The sequence below is a fragment of the Hyperolius riggenbachi genome, chromosome 2 (assembly GCF_040937935.1).
Source record: "Hyperolius riggenbachi isolate aHypRig1 chromosome 2, aHypRig1.pri, whole genome shotgun sequence".
In the NCBI taxonomy this organism is placed as follows: Eukaryota; Metazoa; Chordata; class Amphibia; order Anura; family Hyperoliidae; genus Hyperolius; species Hyperolius riggenbachi.
Genome location: NC_090647.1, coordinates 93,920,827 through 93,937,645, shown reverse-complemented (window position 1 = coordinate 93,937,645; position 16,819 = coordinate 93,920,827). Strand labels below are relative to the sequence as shown.

General features: G+C 40.9%; 1 protein-coding gene across 9 annotated transcripts in view; it reads right to left on the bottom strand.

The window, feature by feature from the left end:
* Positions 1–16,819, bottom strand: part of NBEA (neurobeachin) — an 866,760-nt gene that overhangs the window by 73,640 nt on the left and 776,301 nt on the right. For all 9 annotated transcript variants that reach the window (XM_068267062.1, XM_068267067.1, XM_068267066.1 and 6 more), the window contains 2 exons: positions 10,536–10,655; positions 492–644 (listed from right to left, as the gene is read on the bottom strand). In XM_068267062.1, the coding sequence (XP_068123163.1) occupies positions 492–644; positions 10,536–10,655 (273 nt within the window). The remainder of the gene's footprint in view (positions 1–491; positions 645–10,535; positions 10,656–16,819) is intronic.

The following is a 16,819-nucleotide window of genomic DNA, read 5'->3' as shown; positions in this document are numbered from 1 at the left end:
GTGTAAAACTTAAAAAATCAAAAGGAAAAGTCCCCCCTCTCTAAAGACAGACTAACCTTTCAATCAACCATGTAAACTGGGTGTTGAGGAGGGAGGAGCCCGTGAGTGTGAAGCTCTGCCCCCTGACTAATACCAGCCTTGCAAGGTGGAAAATCTTCCCCATCATGACAAAGAGATGCCTATTCATTATATTCTCATTTTTGTTCAACGGGACAATGCAATGTTCAGGAACCAATAGCAACCAATAGAGTCAAAGTTTCCAACAGTGAGAACCATAACATAAATGTCAGTACTGAGATTGGCCAATGTGGCACTATGACTTACTGCACTGAAACTTATTGAATGAGCCCAAGCTTTAAATGATAGAACACAAAAACAGCCAAAATAAAACAAGTTGAATGGAAAGGCTCAATGAACTGAATTTAGATGGCTAAGGTAGAACGTTAGATATAACAAACAATCTGTGAAGGGAGAAAGGAAAAAGTTCCTACCATTCGGTTGATTCGAACGAAATCCTCTGGATTTTTTGCCCATGGCGGGAGATCCACATCATTAACCGCGGTACTGTCGTCCCTCACACCGAAGTTATATGCATTGCTGTTGACAAACATCTCCGGCAGGTAGTAGAACTCCGGAATCAGCTCCTAGAGGTAAACGCAAACAGAGGAGAGTAAGAAAACAATCTCCAACAAATGCATCTGTAAATGTAATCCCCGGGCACAATGTTTTCTAGTCCTGAGCAGGTACTCTGCGGCAGAGCTTGTGGATGCCAAATTCTACAGCAAATCCCCAGGAATCAGGTGACTTCACATTCACATAAAAATTGATAAGACATCCATCACAGTGCCATAGAAAACATTGTATAATTTAATGTTAATTCAGTCGGTAGCTGCTATAATTTTCAAATACCGGTAAGACATTTAAACTATGCTTGCTTGAAACCACGGCAACAGTATGCAATTTTGTTTACAGTTAGAACCTGTGGAGAGGAAGACAGGGACACCATAAGCCCAAGCTGGTGTAATAAAGTATGGTACGAAAGCTAAAGTTTAACAAAGGATTATTATACGCACAGGTGTGGGTTACTGCTAGAGGCAACCACACGTAGGAGCATGCAGGGAAGTACCACCCCTACTTGGTCTTGTGTGTGAAATGCATCGGCTGCAGCTCCAAAAAAGCTTCAATTTCAGACTTTCGTAAAGAGAGTCCCCTGTCTAGGGCCACTATGCAACAACTAAAAGGTAGCAGGAGGCGCCTATAAAAATAAATATAAATTGCATACGAGGGTGAGAAGGTCCTACTAACAAAGTAATGACAATAAAATGGTCGTCATAACTATTTTTATGTTCCGATTTTGTTTTGATGAATTATTGTTATTACTGTGTGAATATTAGCCCTGAGCATTACTCCTCTTTCCTTAAGGCACAATATATTTGACCAGATGAAGCAGCTTATGCTGTGAAACACGTTGTCCTAATTGCATAATTAAGATAAGACTTTTTGAACTTCTTTTTGAAAATAGGACCTTCTTACCCTTTATATACAATTTATATCTATTTTTATGGGTGTTTCCAGCTACCTTTTAATTCTTGTATACAAGATTTGTACGCATTCTCATCTCCTAGTTTTAGTCATTAGTTAAGGGCTCTTGGTGCCGATTGCAGGAATTAGCAATGCTGTGAGAGACCTCCAGTCAATGCTGGAATTCTCCAAGCCTAGTGTCTTTTACAATCTAAAGCTGTGCACCCACACTAGATTTGAGGGATAGACCCCTTTATCGGAGGGAGCCAAGTAGTATTTTGGGCCCACTTACAGCTCTGGACCTACCTGCAGTTGCAGGGGCTGCTCCCTTCTAGTTACTCCCCTGCATAGCATGGGGTACTCTTGGTGAGCACAAGTTTTCAAAAGAGCTACATATCAAAAAAATGTTGAGAAACACTGATCTAGAGGACCCTTTTAACAGCTTAAGGCCCAGTTCACACGGAACTTCTCAGCCAAATGCTTTCCTGTAAGAGTGCTATAAAACATTTGACAGCTTTCTGCATTTTTCACTCTCACAGAATGCCATGGAGGCGTGATGGTAAATGACAACCTATTGCTTCCAGGGTCACCTCAAACAACAACAAAAATAGAGGTTAAAATATGTTTGCACAAACGATGGTAAATTGCGGTAGACAATGGTACCGGCGTTACCCATTCGTTTGGGAGTGCTTAGACGACGAGAGTCATGGCTGTCGTTTAACGACCATGCAAGCATCTGTGTGAACTGGGCCAAAGGGCTCTTTTACACTTCATGCGATTCCGATTTCCGATCTTGATGCAATTTTCCATTTGATACAGATTTTTTGATGCGATTAAAAAAAAGTTCTGCATGTTCCTTTGTTTCTGCGTTTTTCATCTTGTGTAAGCGTCCAGTGAAAATCGGAATCGATCATCGGAATTGTAAATCAGAATCGCAAATTGGATTTGCAGTGTGCAGGGGGCCTGAAACTGAAAAATTACATATAAAGCTATGGGGGGAAAAATCAGTTTATTGTAACAAAATTTCCTTCCTATGCAGAGAAGAATTCTAATTGTGCTAATTATAAAAAGATATGCTGGGATCAAACAAACAGCAGAGAGGCAGAGTCACAATTGTTACGCGCTAATGATAACAGATATTTCACTTTTGTAAGTGGCACCCAGAATTTATTTTACAGTTTTACTTGAAGTTAAAAGAAACCCATTGAACGACAGACTATGCTGCCTGAGCCACTGCTGGAAACACACTCCTAATTTACAGGCCCGTGACAGGCCTGAGCCGCTGAAAAATTTAAGAGACTTTCAAGAATGTCTGGGAGTGATAAAAGGCGACTATTAACGTTATCAAAACTGTATACCTCTTGAATCAAGCCTGACATTTCATTTTAATACATTCTTCTACTAAAGCTCACTGTTTTTATGGGGACTCTATGAAATAAAAGCCTAAGGAGGCGTTTTCACTCTTCTGACTCTAATACTGAGAGTTTTATGGCTGCCATATTTCTTCTTTGAAAAAGTTGATCCCATGGCATCTATTAAGTCGGAATGAGCCTTAGTACGGGTCAGTAAATCAGTCCAGATCATCTCCATTAACTGTATTAATTTGCACTATGTCACCTTAATGACATCTTGTCATAACTACCCTTTCACAGAACAACAAATTATATCCAGAAGGTCATATAACAACTTTGAGTGGCTTCGGAGGCAGATTAACGTACAGCGCCAGGTCCTTTAAGATGTCATCTGTTACAGGGGAGGTTGGGAGTGGGCAGCGATAAGGAAAGCCGTCAGAGGGGAGGCTGAGCTGAGGTCGCTTTTGCGTGACTCGCTTCCTGAAAGGTCATTTTTTAAGCCATCATTCTTCTTGCATATTCTTCACGTTACTAAAAAAGGTCTTAAAGATGAAGCGGAAACTGTTTCGATTGTAATGCTAAGTAACCAATGTTAAACTATTTAACAGAAATCTGTGGGCTTTATTTTTTTAATTAGACATGCATGTATTCTAGTTGTTGCTGTTTTTCCATAACTATACCTACCTATGGTTTAAAGTGATACTGCAATGACAATGGTAAAGCTCTTCTTCAGCACTGGTAGTGGCAGGACTGGATTTACCATAAGGCAATATAGGCACATGCCTACAGGCGCCTGATGATGAAAAGGCGGCTTACTCTCTTACTCTCCTAGCTCTTGGTATTCCACTGACAAGATCTCCTTTCAGTCAGGGGCACTGCTAGCTACTTATGACTGATACTCTTCTAGCTACTTAATATTGAAGGTACTTCTGGCTACCTAATACTAAGACGCACTTGTAACCAGAGCCAGGGCAAGGACCTCCAGCACCCAAGGCTGAGACATCAAAGTGTGCCCCTCCATCCCTCCCACCCCAGCCGTCACACACTGATTGCTGTTAGACTAAGAGGTGCCCCAGGGCCCCCAACACCTTAATCCCTAGTTATTTCACTTGCAGTCAATGCCACGTATCCCCTTTTCTTATTTACCTCTGTTTCAAACACAATATTGGAATGATAGCTGAGTGAGTTGTGCGGGGCGCACTCCAACACTGAGCCCTGAGGCTGGAGCCTCTCTCGCCTCTGCCTCGGCCTGGCCTTGCTTGTAGCTACCTATGGCAGGCAAGGGACGTATGAGAGAAGTGACAGCTGGGCCAGCCAGCACACTTGCGGTGCAGTTTGGTCGGGGTTTGCAGGTTCATAGAGGGGGAAGGACATCTGAGGATTGGTAGTGGAAGGAAAGAGAGAAAAAGGAAACGGGGGTGGGGGGTAACAACACTTGAAAGGCCAATCAAATTTAGTAATCTATTGGACCCTAAAGAGGAACATTACCCCGGATTGAACTTCATCCACATCAGTAGCTGATACCCCCTTCTGCATGAGAAATTAACTTTTTTCAAACAGATCATCGGGGGGGGGGGGGGGGGGGTCTGTATGGCTGATATTGTGGTGAAACTCCTCCCACAGTGTGATGTCAGGACCATGGTCATGAAAGTTTCCTTTCCGGGAACCTCGTTGCACTGTGGGAAATAACGGCTGTTTCCAACTACCAAGCAACCAGTATCTCCCTCTGTGCATACATATATAAAATCCTTTTAGCCTATCACATTGTAAGTGGGTACTGTTATAGATAATGGCACGGTCTAGTTTTTTTTATGTCTGCCAGTATTAAAGATGATGACTTGCAAGCTTCATTTTGGATCCAAAAACATGAACAAAATACATGGTGAATATCAGTTATTTCTTAATTTCCCTTCTAGTTTTTAACTTTTCACTTTACAACGTATTGATTTCTTTTTTTCAATATTTACTATTGTTCGGTAAATTGCCTCTTTAAAGAGACTCTGTAACAAAATTTTCATCCTTATTTCTTCTATCCTATAAGTTCCTATACCTGTTCTAATGTGGTCTGGATTACTGCAGCCTTTCCTAGTTGCAGTGTGGCTGCGTTATCTCTGTTATATAATCTAATCTTCTTTCCTCTGACGGCTTTGTCGGGCTCAGACACTCAGGCTGGAATGTGCTGTTCTGCTTGTGATAGGATAGAAGCTATACACACCCTCTCCAGGCCCCCTGCATGCTCTGTATGAGTCACAGACTCATCTACTCTCAGCCTATCACAACCATTTAGCAGCCATGTCTTGTTTGTAAACACTGCCTAAAACTGGCAATTACAAGCCAGGATTGCAGCAGGGAGTGGCAGAAACAGCACAGAGGGGCCCAGGAGAACATAATGAATAGAATGTTATGCTTTTTATTGTAAGAATTTTAGAGTACAAATTCTCTTTAAGTGAATCCAGCTAGGGTTCAAGGCAGATGACATCACTCATACCTATAGTCTATGGCTAAAGACACATTGCTGTCTGAAGCTAATGTAGCATGAACTAAACCCGGCAACCGCTTTGCGGTATTGGTTTTAGACCCTGCATATTTTGGCATGCGAAAGCAAATGCATGAGCGATGTCTTGTGATTAGCCAATTAGGCCAAATTTTCAAACCCATATTTATCAGGTTCTACTTGGTTGATATACATATTTTTTCTTTGTTGAAATCTGTCTAAAGCGTGTCAGCCATTTTTGTCTTATGCCTTGAAGTAAAATAAAAGAGGAGTTTGGCCTCTTGCACACTGCATGCATTTCCGATTCCAATTTTAATCGTTTTTTACCTCCAATTCCGATTCCGATTTTTAATCTTTACTGCATGCTGCATTTTTGATCAGTTTTTCTGTTGAATGTATTCAGGGAAAATCGGAATTGAAAATCGGAATCAGAATCAGAAAACGGATTTGCATCCTGCAGGGAGCCTTTTACTGGGGCCATTGATGTGTTGCAGAACAAGCATGAAGTGGAGTCAGTGCTCATTTCCACTGGCAGAGTTTGCACTGCGTTTGCATGGTGTTTGAGTTTTTAAAAAGCACATTCTGGAGTGATTCTCATTCACTTGCAGTTAATGGTTAACCCAATAGCAGCTTCAATAGAGTTATCTCATCTGAGATAAGTGCACTGCTTTTGACCTCAGTCGGGAGTACTTCTTGTGCTGTAAATTCTTGGAATGCTTTGATCTCTCTCTGCCAGCAGAAAATATTGCAATTGAAAGAAGAAGTCGCCTGTTATTGTCTCTGCAAACCTAGTGGTCATAAATACATATTACAGTACTAATTAGAAGCAAGGAAATGTAATAATCAAGAAGTAAAAAAAATGGCCCGCAGTAATAGCAAGCCTCTAAATTAATTGGCAGCAAAAATGTTATATTATTAGGTTTGTCTTGTAATGTTCAGGTTTCTGGATTAGAAACTGAGGGGGCTGGAGGGTCTGTATGTGGCTGTAATCAATTTGTCTCACTAATCAATAATGGTTGGAATAACATTCAGCCTCACAAAGCACATTGTTTTAGTGAATGAGACCTAAAGACTTGCGCAGTACATAAGCTAAAATCACTGTACAGCACTTCAAAGCCTCATTGTACAAAGAACAAATATTTATATCCTATATCTGTTACCAAATACATATACAGTATGTAGATAGAATAATTTGTTGCTCAGCATTACCAGTAATGTTTTAATGACTCTTATTCTAGTGTGAACATTTCCACTGACCCAAGAAGGGAACAAAATTGAGCCAACCAAAGTTAGGGTGCAAATACACAACTCTGATTGGCCAATTTTACCATTTCCATGTAGCATAAAGCCTGGTACACACATGCAATTTTGATTGGCCAACCAGCTAATTTTACCGCCTCCCTGTAATACAACAGCTTACCTACACAATCTGTTCATAATGTTAAAAATGTGCTTGGCTTCATACTATTTGGAGGTGGTAAAAATGGCTAATGATTGTCAACTCAAAACTGAATGCATGTACCGAGCTTAAAGTGAACCTCCGGACTAAAAATCTACTCAGCAGAACTAAAAAAGGCGTGGTGTTTCTTTAACAGTTTCACAGCATCAGAACTTTGTTTTTCTTAACAAAGCATCATTTTAGCTGCATTTTTACCTAAGCTCCACCCATCAAAGAAAAAAGCCCGGGCTTTTTTCTCTGATGTTGTGCAGAGCATGATGGGATTTCCTATGTTATTCACATTGCTTAGCAACTGGGAGGGGTGATCAGGGCACAGGACAGTTGGAACTGTGTCTCATGCTCCCTGTCACCTCATTACAACCAAAAAGATGGCTGCCATCATGAAATCAAACATTTGCCTGTTCTTTTGAAACAAGGTGGGTAAGAGATTATATTACCGATCTTAATTAACATAACTAATGTAACTTAATGCCAGTATGTTTGTTTAGGCTGAAGTTCCTTTTTAAAGCCTGGCACACACTATCAATTATGGTTGTCCAATCATTGACCAATTTTACCACTTCCATGCAGTATAAGGGTTTACCTACACAATCTGTTCATAGTATTTAATATCTGTTGATCCTCATACTACGTGGAGGTGGTAACATTGGTCAGTGATTGGACAATCATAATTGAAAGTGTGTACCAGGCTTTAGAGCTTACTTATGCAGTCTGTTCGCAGTATTGAAAATCTGTTGGCCCTCAACACTACCAGGAGGTGGTTAAATGTGTCAATCAATGGCCAATCAAAACTGGATGTGTGTACGCACCCTTAATTTAGCCAATGAAAGTTGGGTAACTAGCCAGCAGCTTGAGGTTTGGCTTAATTCAACTACCTATTCAGTGGAGAGATGTGGATGTTACAAGGGTGGGAGGCGTTAGTAAGGCTTAATAAGGAACAGCTCAGCCAGAGCAGCCAGTCTCGGTACAGGAGGTTGCAGGAAACACTGATTAGTGCCCTCGCCCAGCTTCTCCCCGACTACGCCACCATGGCAATCACTAGGGAGATGATGAGTATAGGGGGAGGAGTCTGGGAGGAACAGGAAGGCAGTTTTGCAAATGCAGCCAACGGGTAATAAAAAAATTAATAATGCAAAAATGGTTCAGGCGCGATGTATATAATGGTGTGTGCATTGCAAATTACGATTTGTTCCACACAATATGCTTTGAAAAAAAAAAAAAAAAAAAAAAAAAAAAAAGAACAGGCACTAAAAGAGGCTTTAATGTTGTGACTGGAAAAATCCACAAAATGCAAAACGGGCAATAATTATAATTCTCTATCAGGTCGGCGCTGCTTTGTGTCGGCCGTATTCATCTAACGTGCGTTGTAGCATAATATCCCCAGGCAAGTTAAGTAAAAGCCGCTGCTGAAGAGAAAAAGCCCACATTTTAAATGGATCTTGTCATTAATGCTTTATTAATTGCCCCGGGCCATGCTAGCGCGGTGTCGGGTGAGCCGCTACAATATGACACTTTAAGGTCAAATCCAATTCCTGCTGTGTTTCATGGAGTAGACCAAATATTGAGCTAGCAGCAGGAAGGCTGAATTTATTGCCTCCCCCCTCCTCCTTACCTCTGCCGTGCAAACATTTGATCTAAATTAAAGCAGAAATTTTAATAGAGGCAGAAAACCTTCAGCGCTCCACATCAAACAAGCATCAATTGTTTTAAACAGCCACAATCATTCTTGCAGGATTGTTAGTCTGCTTTCAGAATTATTCTCTGCACAGATGTCTCCTCTTCTAGAATAACTTCCTGAGCAGTCGCTTTATAGGGTTAAATAAAAGGACACATTGAAACTGCTGACAAGTGACACGGCAACATATTTATAACGTGGCAGGAAAAAATGTGGGTGTTAATTACTTTGGCATTGATAACTATTAAAGATGTATTATAAGAACGTGTGCCATTTCCCTGCATAAATCTATAGAGGTTGTATTTCCCATAAAACCTGATCACTGTGACTATTCACAACTGATTTTGGTGGAGTTGAGCATTCATGTTTGCCACAATTATTAATGCTAGTCTACTTTAGGGGACCAAGTAGGAAGCCTCATAGGGAACAGTTCTCCAATTACAGCACACTACAGCATGGAGCGTTGTGATTGGCCGAATAGCATGGGCTTGGTTTACTACAACCTTTCAGAAACCTGAAAGTTTGAGAGGGTGTTGTCTACTCAATCACACTAGCAGAATTTCCCAGTAAGGTTTCCTGGTGGGCCCCCTAAAAGTAGAATAGCGCCCAATTATTTTGGCAATGGTTCCTTCAGGCACCCAGTGGGACTGCCAGGAATACATTTTGTAAAAATGCCCCCTACCACTAGGTTTTGTAGCATAGTATTATCACAGCCTGTAAATACCTCCAATTTGAAGTAAGTAGTGCTGGTCATGTGACCACTGCTCCAATTTCTTGTATTTAAATAATGGAGGGGATTTCCTTGGTAGATTCCAGAAAACCTGCTACACAAATCTCAATTATTGCCTCCCCCCACCCTGCCCCCGACGACTCCACTTGCTATTGACCACTGCAGAGTGGCTGGACTATAAAATGTAATTCTTTTGGGAAGGGATTTCCTGCCCATTATATAGGGCATTAATCTGCCCTAACAGGGCCGTAACTAGAGGGGAGAAGCACCTGCAGGCGTTTGTGTCGGTACATTTGTTATAGGTGTGAAGATTATGAGGGCCACACCTGTTTTATGACCCTTTTGAGATGGGCCTCAAGCTGAAGCTGCTTTATTCTTTAGATTTACCATGATATGGATAGATAAAAGCAGTGACGTAACTACAAATATTGGGGTCCCCCAGTGAAATTTTGAAGGGACCGCCCAATGTTCACACCCCTTCCCTTGCCTCCCCTTGGTGCCCATCCTGGCCTTGGGACCATAAAACAAGAGTGGCCATCAAGATCTTTACACCCATAACAAGTGTAGCCACAAAAACAACTGATGCGAAGAAAAGGTTAATAGTTGGGCCCCTACAGCTCTGGGCTTCCATGCGATGGCAGGTGCTGCTCTCATCTAGTTACGCCCCTGAATAAAAGCTAGAGATGGTCAATTCAATTCCAATAAGAACAGCTTGCGTGCAAACCGTATGCAGTTTAAAATAAACTAATCAAAATCAACAGGAAGTGGATTTGATTGGCCCAATTCCAAGCTGCAGAAATTTACTTGCAAGCTGGAATTATTTGCATCTAATGGAGCATCTCTGATGGGACCCAATAACAATCATCTTTGTAATAAAACGTATGGACATAAGCTCCAAATACATTTTGATGGTGTAGCAGGAATGATTCCAGATATTGCCCCCTTTGCCTTCACTTACCACTGCCGTGGGGCAGAACATATAACATGCATCTGATCCTGGCAGGGGGTGGGAGAGAGAGAGAGAGAGAGAGAGAGAGAGAGAGAGAGAGAGAGAGAGAGAGAGAGAGAGAGAGAGAGAGAGAGAGAGAGAGAGAGAGAGAGAGAGAGAGAGAGAGAGAGAGAGAGAGAGAGAGAGAGAGAGAGAGAGAGAGAGAGAGAGAGAGAGAGAGAGAGAGAGAGAGAGAGAGAGAGAGAGAGAGAGAGAGAGAGAGAGAGAGAGAGAGAGAGAGAGAGAGAGAGAGAGAGAGAGAGAGAGAGAGAGAGAGAGAGAGAGAGAGAGAGGCCTTTTTATTTCTGTTCCTTACCTTTACATCAGATGTGTCTCTTTGGCAGTTCCTCCATGATCTCGCCACAGCTGAGAATGTTCGATCTGGATGGTCAAACTTGCTATCATTGACAGTGAGGAAAAATGTAGTAAAAGGTTCCTAGAAAAGTAATGTTTTACGTTAAAAAAGCTAAAAGAATGCCATCGGAAAGATACAAACCATTGAAAGTGGAACATTGTAATTACAGAAATTCAGCTTAATGGAAGACAAATTCAACTAGATTTTCTTTAGCCCTTTCAAAAAGTCCATGTACGTTTGACTAACACTCTCTAGATATAGAAGTTTATGCTTTTAAAAGGAATCTCTGTAGGCAAGAAAACTCTCCACTTGTTGCTTAGTCAGCTGTTTGCAGTTCAGAATCTGTTGTAATTGTTCAAACCAGCCAAGTTGAGAAGAATATGGAGGCTGCCATATCTATTTCCTTGTAAATAATGCCAGTTGCCTGCTAGCCCTGTTAGTCTGCTGGCATAGGCAGTGTCTGAGTCAAAACCCTGGAACAAGTATATGGCGAATCCAGTAAAACCTGAGTCGGCGTACCAGATCTGCTGCATGCTTGTTCGGGGTCTATGGCTAAAAGTATTAGACTCAGGATCAGGAGGCTTGCCAGGCAACTGGTATTGTTTAAAAAGAAATACATAGGGCATCCTTCATATCCCTCTCGCCTCAGATTTCCTTTAACAATCGCTGATATTCAGTTATGTTTGTTATTATTATGCTTTAAATGTCTTCAAATAGACTTCTGATTAATAATACAATGTACAGTGGGTTGCAAAAGCATTCGGCCCCCTTGAAGTTTTCCACATTTTGTCACATTACTGCCACAAACATGCATCAATTTTATTGGAATTCCACGTGAAAGACCAATACAAAGTGGTGTACACGTGAGAAGTGGATCGAAAATCATACATGATTCCAAAAAATGTTTACAAATAAATAACTGCAAAGTGGGGTGTGCATAATTATTCGGCCCCCTGAGTCAATACTTTGTAGAACCACCTTTTGCTGCAATTACAGCTGCCAGTCTTTTAGGGTATGTCTCTACCAGCTTTGCACATCTAGAGACTGAAATCCTTGCCCATTCTTCTTTGCAAAACAGCTCCAGCTAAGTCAGATTAGATGGGCAGCGTTTGTGAACAGCAGTTTTCAGATCTTGCCACAGATTCTCGATTGGATTTAGATCTGGACTTTGACTGGGCCATTCTAACACATAGATATGTTTTGTTTTAAACCATTCCATTGTTGCCCTGGCTTTATGTTTAGGGTCATTGTCCTGCTGGAAGGTGAACCTCCGCCCCAGTCTCAAGACTTTTGCAGTCTCCAAGAGGTTTTCTTCCAAGTTTGCCCTGTATTTGGCTCCATCCATCTTCCCATCAACTCTGACCAGCTTCCCTGTCCCTGCTGAAGAGATGCACTCCCCGAGCATGATGCTGCCACTACCATATTTGACAGTGGGGATGGTGTGTTCAGAGTGATGTGCAGTGTTAGTTTTCCGCCACACATAGCGTTTTGCATTTTGGCTAAAAAGTTCCATTTTGGTCTTATCTGACCAAAGCACCTTCTTCCACATGGTTGCTGTGTCCCCCACATGGCTTGTGGCAAACTGCAAACGGGACTTCTTATGCTTTCTGTTAACAATGCCTTTCTTCTTGCCACTCTTCCATAGAGGCCAACTATGTACAATGCATGACTAATAGTTGTCCTATGGACAGAGTCTCCCACCTGAGCTGTAGATCTCTGCAGCTCGTCCAGAATCACCATGGGCCTCTTGACTGCATTTCTGATCAGCGCTCTCCTTGTTCGGCCTGTGAGTTTAGGTGGAAGGCCTTGTCTTGGTAGGTTTACAGTTGTGCCATACTCCTTCCATTTCTGAATGATCGCTTGAACAGTGCTCCGTAGGATGTTCAAGGCTTTGGAAATCTTTTTGTAGCCCAAGTCTGCTTCTTTAAATTTCTCAATAACTTGATCCCTGACCTGTCTTGTGTGTTCTTTGGACTTCATGGTGTTGTTGCTCCCAATATTCTCTTAGACAACCTCTAAGGCCCTCACAGAGCAGCTGTATTTGTAGTGACAGATTACACACAGGTGCACTCTATATAGTCATTAGCACTCATCAGGCAATGTCTATAGGCAACTGACTGCACTCAGATCAAAGGGGGCCGAATAATTATGCACACACCACTTTGCAGTTATTTATTTGTAAAAAAATGTTTGGAATCATGTATTATTTTCACACCACTTTGTGTTGGTCTTTCATGTGGAATTCCAATAAAATTGATTCATGTTTGTGGCAGTAATATGACAAAATGTGGAAAACTTCAAGGGGGCCGAATACTTTTGCAAGCCACTGTAACTATTACGTACTGTATGTGACCTAATTTCTTAAAGGATATGTTCAGGGAAAATAAAAAACCAAAAATCCACTTACCTGGTGTTTTCTCCAGCCCCTGGTAGCCATCCTGTGCCCTCGCCGCAGCTCCGGTGGCTCCCAGTCTTCTCCCCTGCAGAAGCCGACCTCGCCAGGCCGGCTTCTTCTGCGATCCACCGCGCAGTGCAGCGCTGATGATGTCAGCGGTGTAGTGGTGGAGCACAGAAAAAGCCGACCCGGAACCTGACCTGGCGAGGTCGGCTTCTGCAGCGTAGAAGACCCGGAGACCCCGGAGCTGCGGCGAGGGCACAGGACGGCTGCCAGGGGCTGGAGGAAGCCCCAGGTAAGTGGATTTTTGTTTTTGATTTTCCCTGGACATATCCTTTAAGATACAGGGGCTCTTATTCAATTCACTTTTTCTCCTAAGTTTTTTTTCCCTAGGTTATATTTTCACACCATTTTAATAGAAACTGGGTAGACCAGCACCCAAATGGGGACAGACGTGTGCTAGAGTGGAGAGACCCAATAGCCCTCAGAGGGTCAGCAAAGACACCATTTTAATGAAATGCCTTTCAAGCCACCAGCAAGAATGAAAATGCTCAGAACAGTTTTGACGGTTCCTTTTTTTTTTTACCTACTTTTTTGGTACTTTTTCAATTGCAGAGTGCTGAAAGTTATTTTAAACAAAAGATACCAAACTATCTCCTAGGAGAAAAGTTTAATTAAATATGTGCCAGGTAGGGTTTAAGCAATATCCCGTTTTTTCTCGAAGCAAATTTAAATGTACACTCTTAAGGTTTGTTTTTTTAAATACTGTACACAATTATACAGTGTAAACGTATTAAAACCACCAACAGCTTATTCTAGTGCCACTAGTGCCAGCCATTTTGTAATCTCAATGCATATTGTAATCTCAATGCATATTTCAGAAAATACATTCTTTATATACTGTTAGACTTATTATTGTTGCTACATTTAAAGCGCTATTCATAACATTCAATAAAAATATGTTTTCCTACTTTTTATTACCCATACAGTTATCATACTTGCTTTTGTGCCCAAATAATATTGTCCATTTGCAAATTACAAGTTCCCGAAGTCCAGTTTATCTGCTCTGAAAGCTGCCATTGCATTTTCTTGCATAGCTGCTGTAGTTATATATTAAAATCTATCTAGTGTTCACTTCTCAGCTCTCTCTGCTTCGATTATGCGTGCAATTCAGTTTCAGCATGTTTTTTGAGTTACTAATTGTAGCAGACAAAGGAATGTAAAGAAAAGATAATGCTATTACCTCTTCGGATGTGGTGAAGAAGAAAGTGTTGTGTTTAACTGTTTGAATGCCGTTCTGCTACTAATTTGTGACAGCAGGTTATATGCTGTAAATAATCTTTTAGAGCAAAGAATAAATGCTGAGTTTCATATCATTTTAAAACTAAGTTCATTTTATCCTGCCAGTTTGAATACATGGGAGATAAAGTACAAATGCATTAAACTTACAAAGGAAACACTGGATTTTTCCTAAGTGTTAGCAGCACACACACCAATTATTATAACGCTGCTGTTCAGATCCGCAGCCTGGCTTTACCCACAGTTGGTGGTAGATTATACCAGCATGCTGCCTCTATGATCTGCTTACATGGCGTTTAAATAATAAATCATATTTATTTAAACACGCACAGTTGGCTATAGTCAAGTAATAACTTACATTGGAATTGCATACTCCAGCAATTATAATATGCAAACGGGGCTAGACTTCAGAAATATCTTTAAGAAGATCTTTTAAGACATTTGTATGTTTCATAAAACACACACAAATATATGCTACAAAATTACAGTATGTAAAGCAAGCCTAAAGCAATGAAAAAATAATATTTCAATGAATTGCATGTGTAGTATGGATAATGAATAGAACATTAGTAGCAAAGAAAAGAGTCATTTTTATTTTCAGTTATATAGCTTTTTTTTTTTTTTTTTTTTTTAATAACATTGCATCATTCTGTCATATTTGCAGTTTAGAAACCACACTCTGTCTTAAACAAAGCATAAATAATGACCATTTGACCTTTCCTGCAGAAAACCTTTATCTCAAGCTGTCTCTCCTTGTTTCTTGTCTGTTTAAGCGCTTCAGAAAACAGGACTGTATTTGACCCAGTGGGTGGAATAGCTCAGAGAAGCTCTTTTAAATAGATACAGTAACATCTGAAGTTTTTAACTTCCTGTACAGAAAAACAATATGACACTGATATATTTGCTACTAATATTCTATTTCTTAGCAGTACTACACATACAAGTCATCATCTCTTAAATTTATTTTCGCTTCAGGTTTGAATTAAATAAAGGTGTCTTGGTTATATTTACAGCTGGTTGAGAAATAAAAATGTGTTAAGTCTTAACAGCAAGCAAGCAGCAATTATGAGCCAAAGTTTGATGGAGCTGTTAGTTAGTATTACTAATAACATAGCTCCACCAATAACTTAATTGATAGGTAAATGTCTTTACAATTGCAAAGACACAATTCTAATGAGTTTGGCAAGAAGCTGTAAAATGTTTTTTAAACCATCTTCATCTCTGTGCCTGCAACCTGCAGCTGCCGCCAATGTAGTTGATAGGAGCAGTTCTTCTCCTCCCACTTGTAGTCACAAGCTTGAGACCAGCTGCTTATTCCGAATCACAGAGAACAGATCTCAGGGTATTGACATAAAGGAACAGGCTCATATTGAGGAAATACTGATGGCAGCAAACTTTGGGACAGGAAGTGCTGGATGACTTTGAAGGGAGTATCTGTATTTAAAAGACCACTGAAAAATTGTTAAATTTAAAATACATATACCGTATATTTCGGCGTATAAGACACCTCCCCAATTTTTCCAGTTAAAATATAGAGTTTGGGATATACTCGCCGTATAAGACTACCCCTCTTCCAACGCGCACCAAATAAAAGTAAAAAAAAAATTATATACTGGTGCTATGTATGAACAGATACTGGTGCTGTACTGTATGTGGTAACCATTATATAACAGTATATAGGCAATTGACTGGTTGGATTGGTCAGCTCTCCCTGTCTCCCTGTTTATCAAAACTGTATGGAAGAATAGATTGCGCTGTTCCCATAAAACACTCCTCTTTCACCCGTCTGGCCCACCCTTGTATCCTATTTACCTACTTCTCTGCCTCTCAGATCTCACACATGTGCGCTTACACCGCTTCACTACAGTCCTCAGCAGTGCGATCTAAGAGGCGGTAACAGGATAGGGCGTATCACCCGGCATCAATGACACCCAGCGAATAAGACGACCCCTGACTTCTCCGAAGATTTTCAAGGGTTAAAAAGTAGTCTTATATGCCACAATATACAGTATGTTAAATGAATATGTCTTCCAGAGTAAAATGCACTATATATTTCTTTTTCCTATGTTGCTATCAAGTATCACTTACAGAAGGCAGTAAAAAGCTGTCAGATCTGACACATTGTGGAATTGTCCATCTCCTAACAGGGAATACTCATTATCTCTTTTTATGTATTCTTTACAAAAGCACTCTCTGGAAAGGATCTATACAAAGACGGCAGCCAGCTTCCCTACTTGTTTCCACACTATTATGGCAGTTGTATTGAAAAATTGGGTCATTTGCATAGACCCACCCCCACTCAGTGTCATCCTCCCTGCTGGACAGAAAGTACGTCACTGGGATTCTTATCGGTCCACCCATGCACATTGCGCTGTCACACTTAGCATGTTGCCATAGACTAGCATTACTGCATAATCCGTGCAATAGCCTACAGTATATGCCGAATTAATTACTTCCGACTCATTGCATTGTTGCGTAATTGTGAATAGCAGCCTCTTGAAGAAAAAATAGCTTACTGCAACGCCTCAGTATAAAAGGGGCCTTAGGGTCT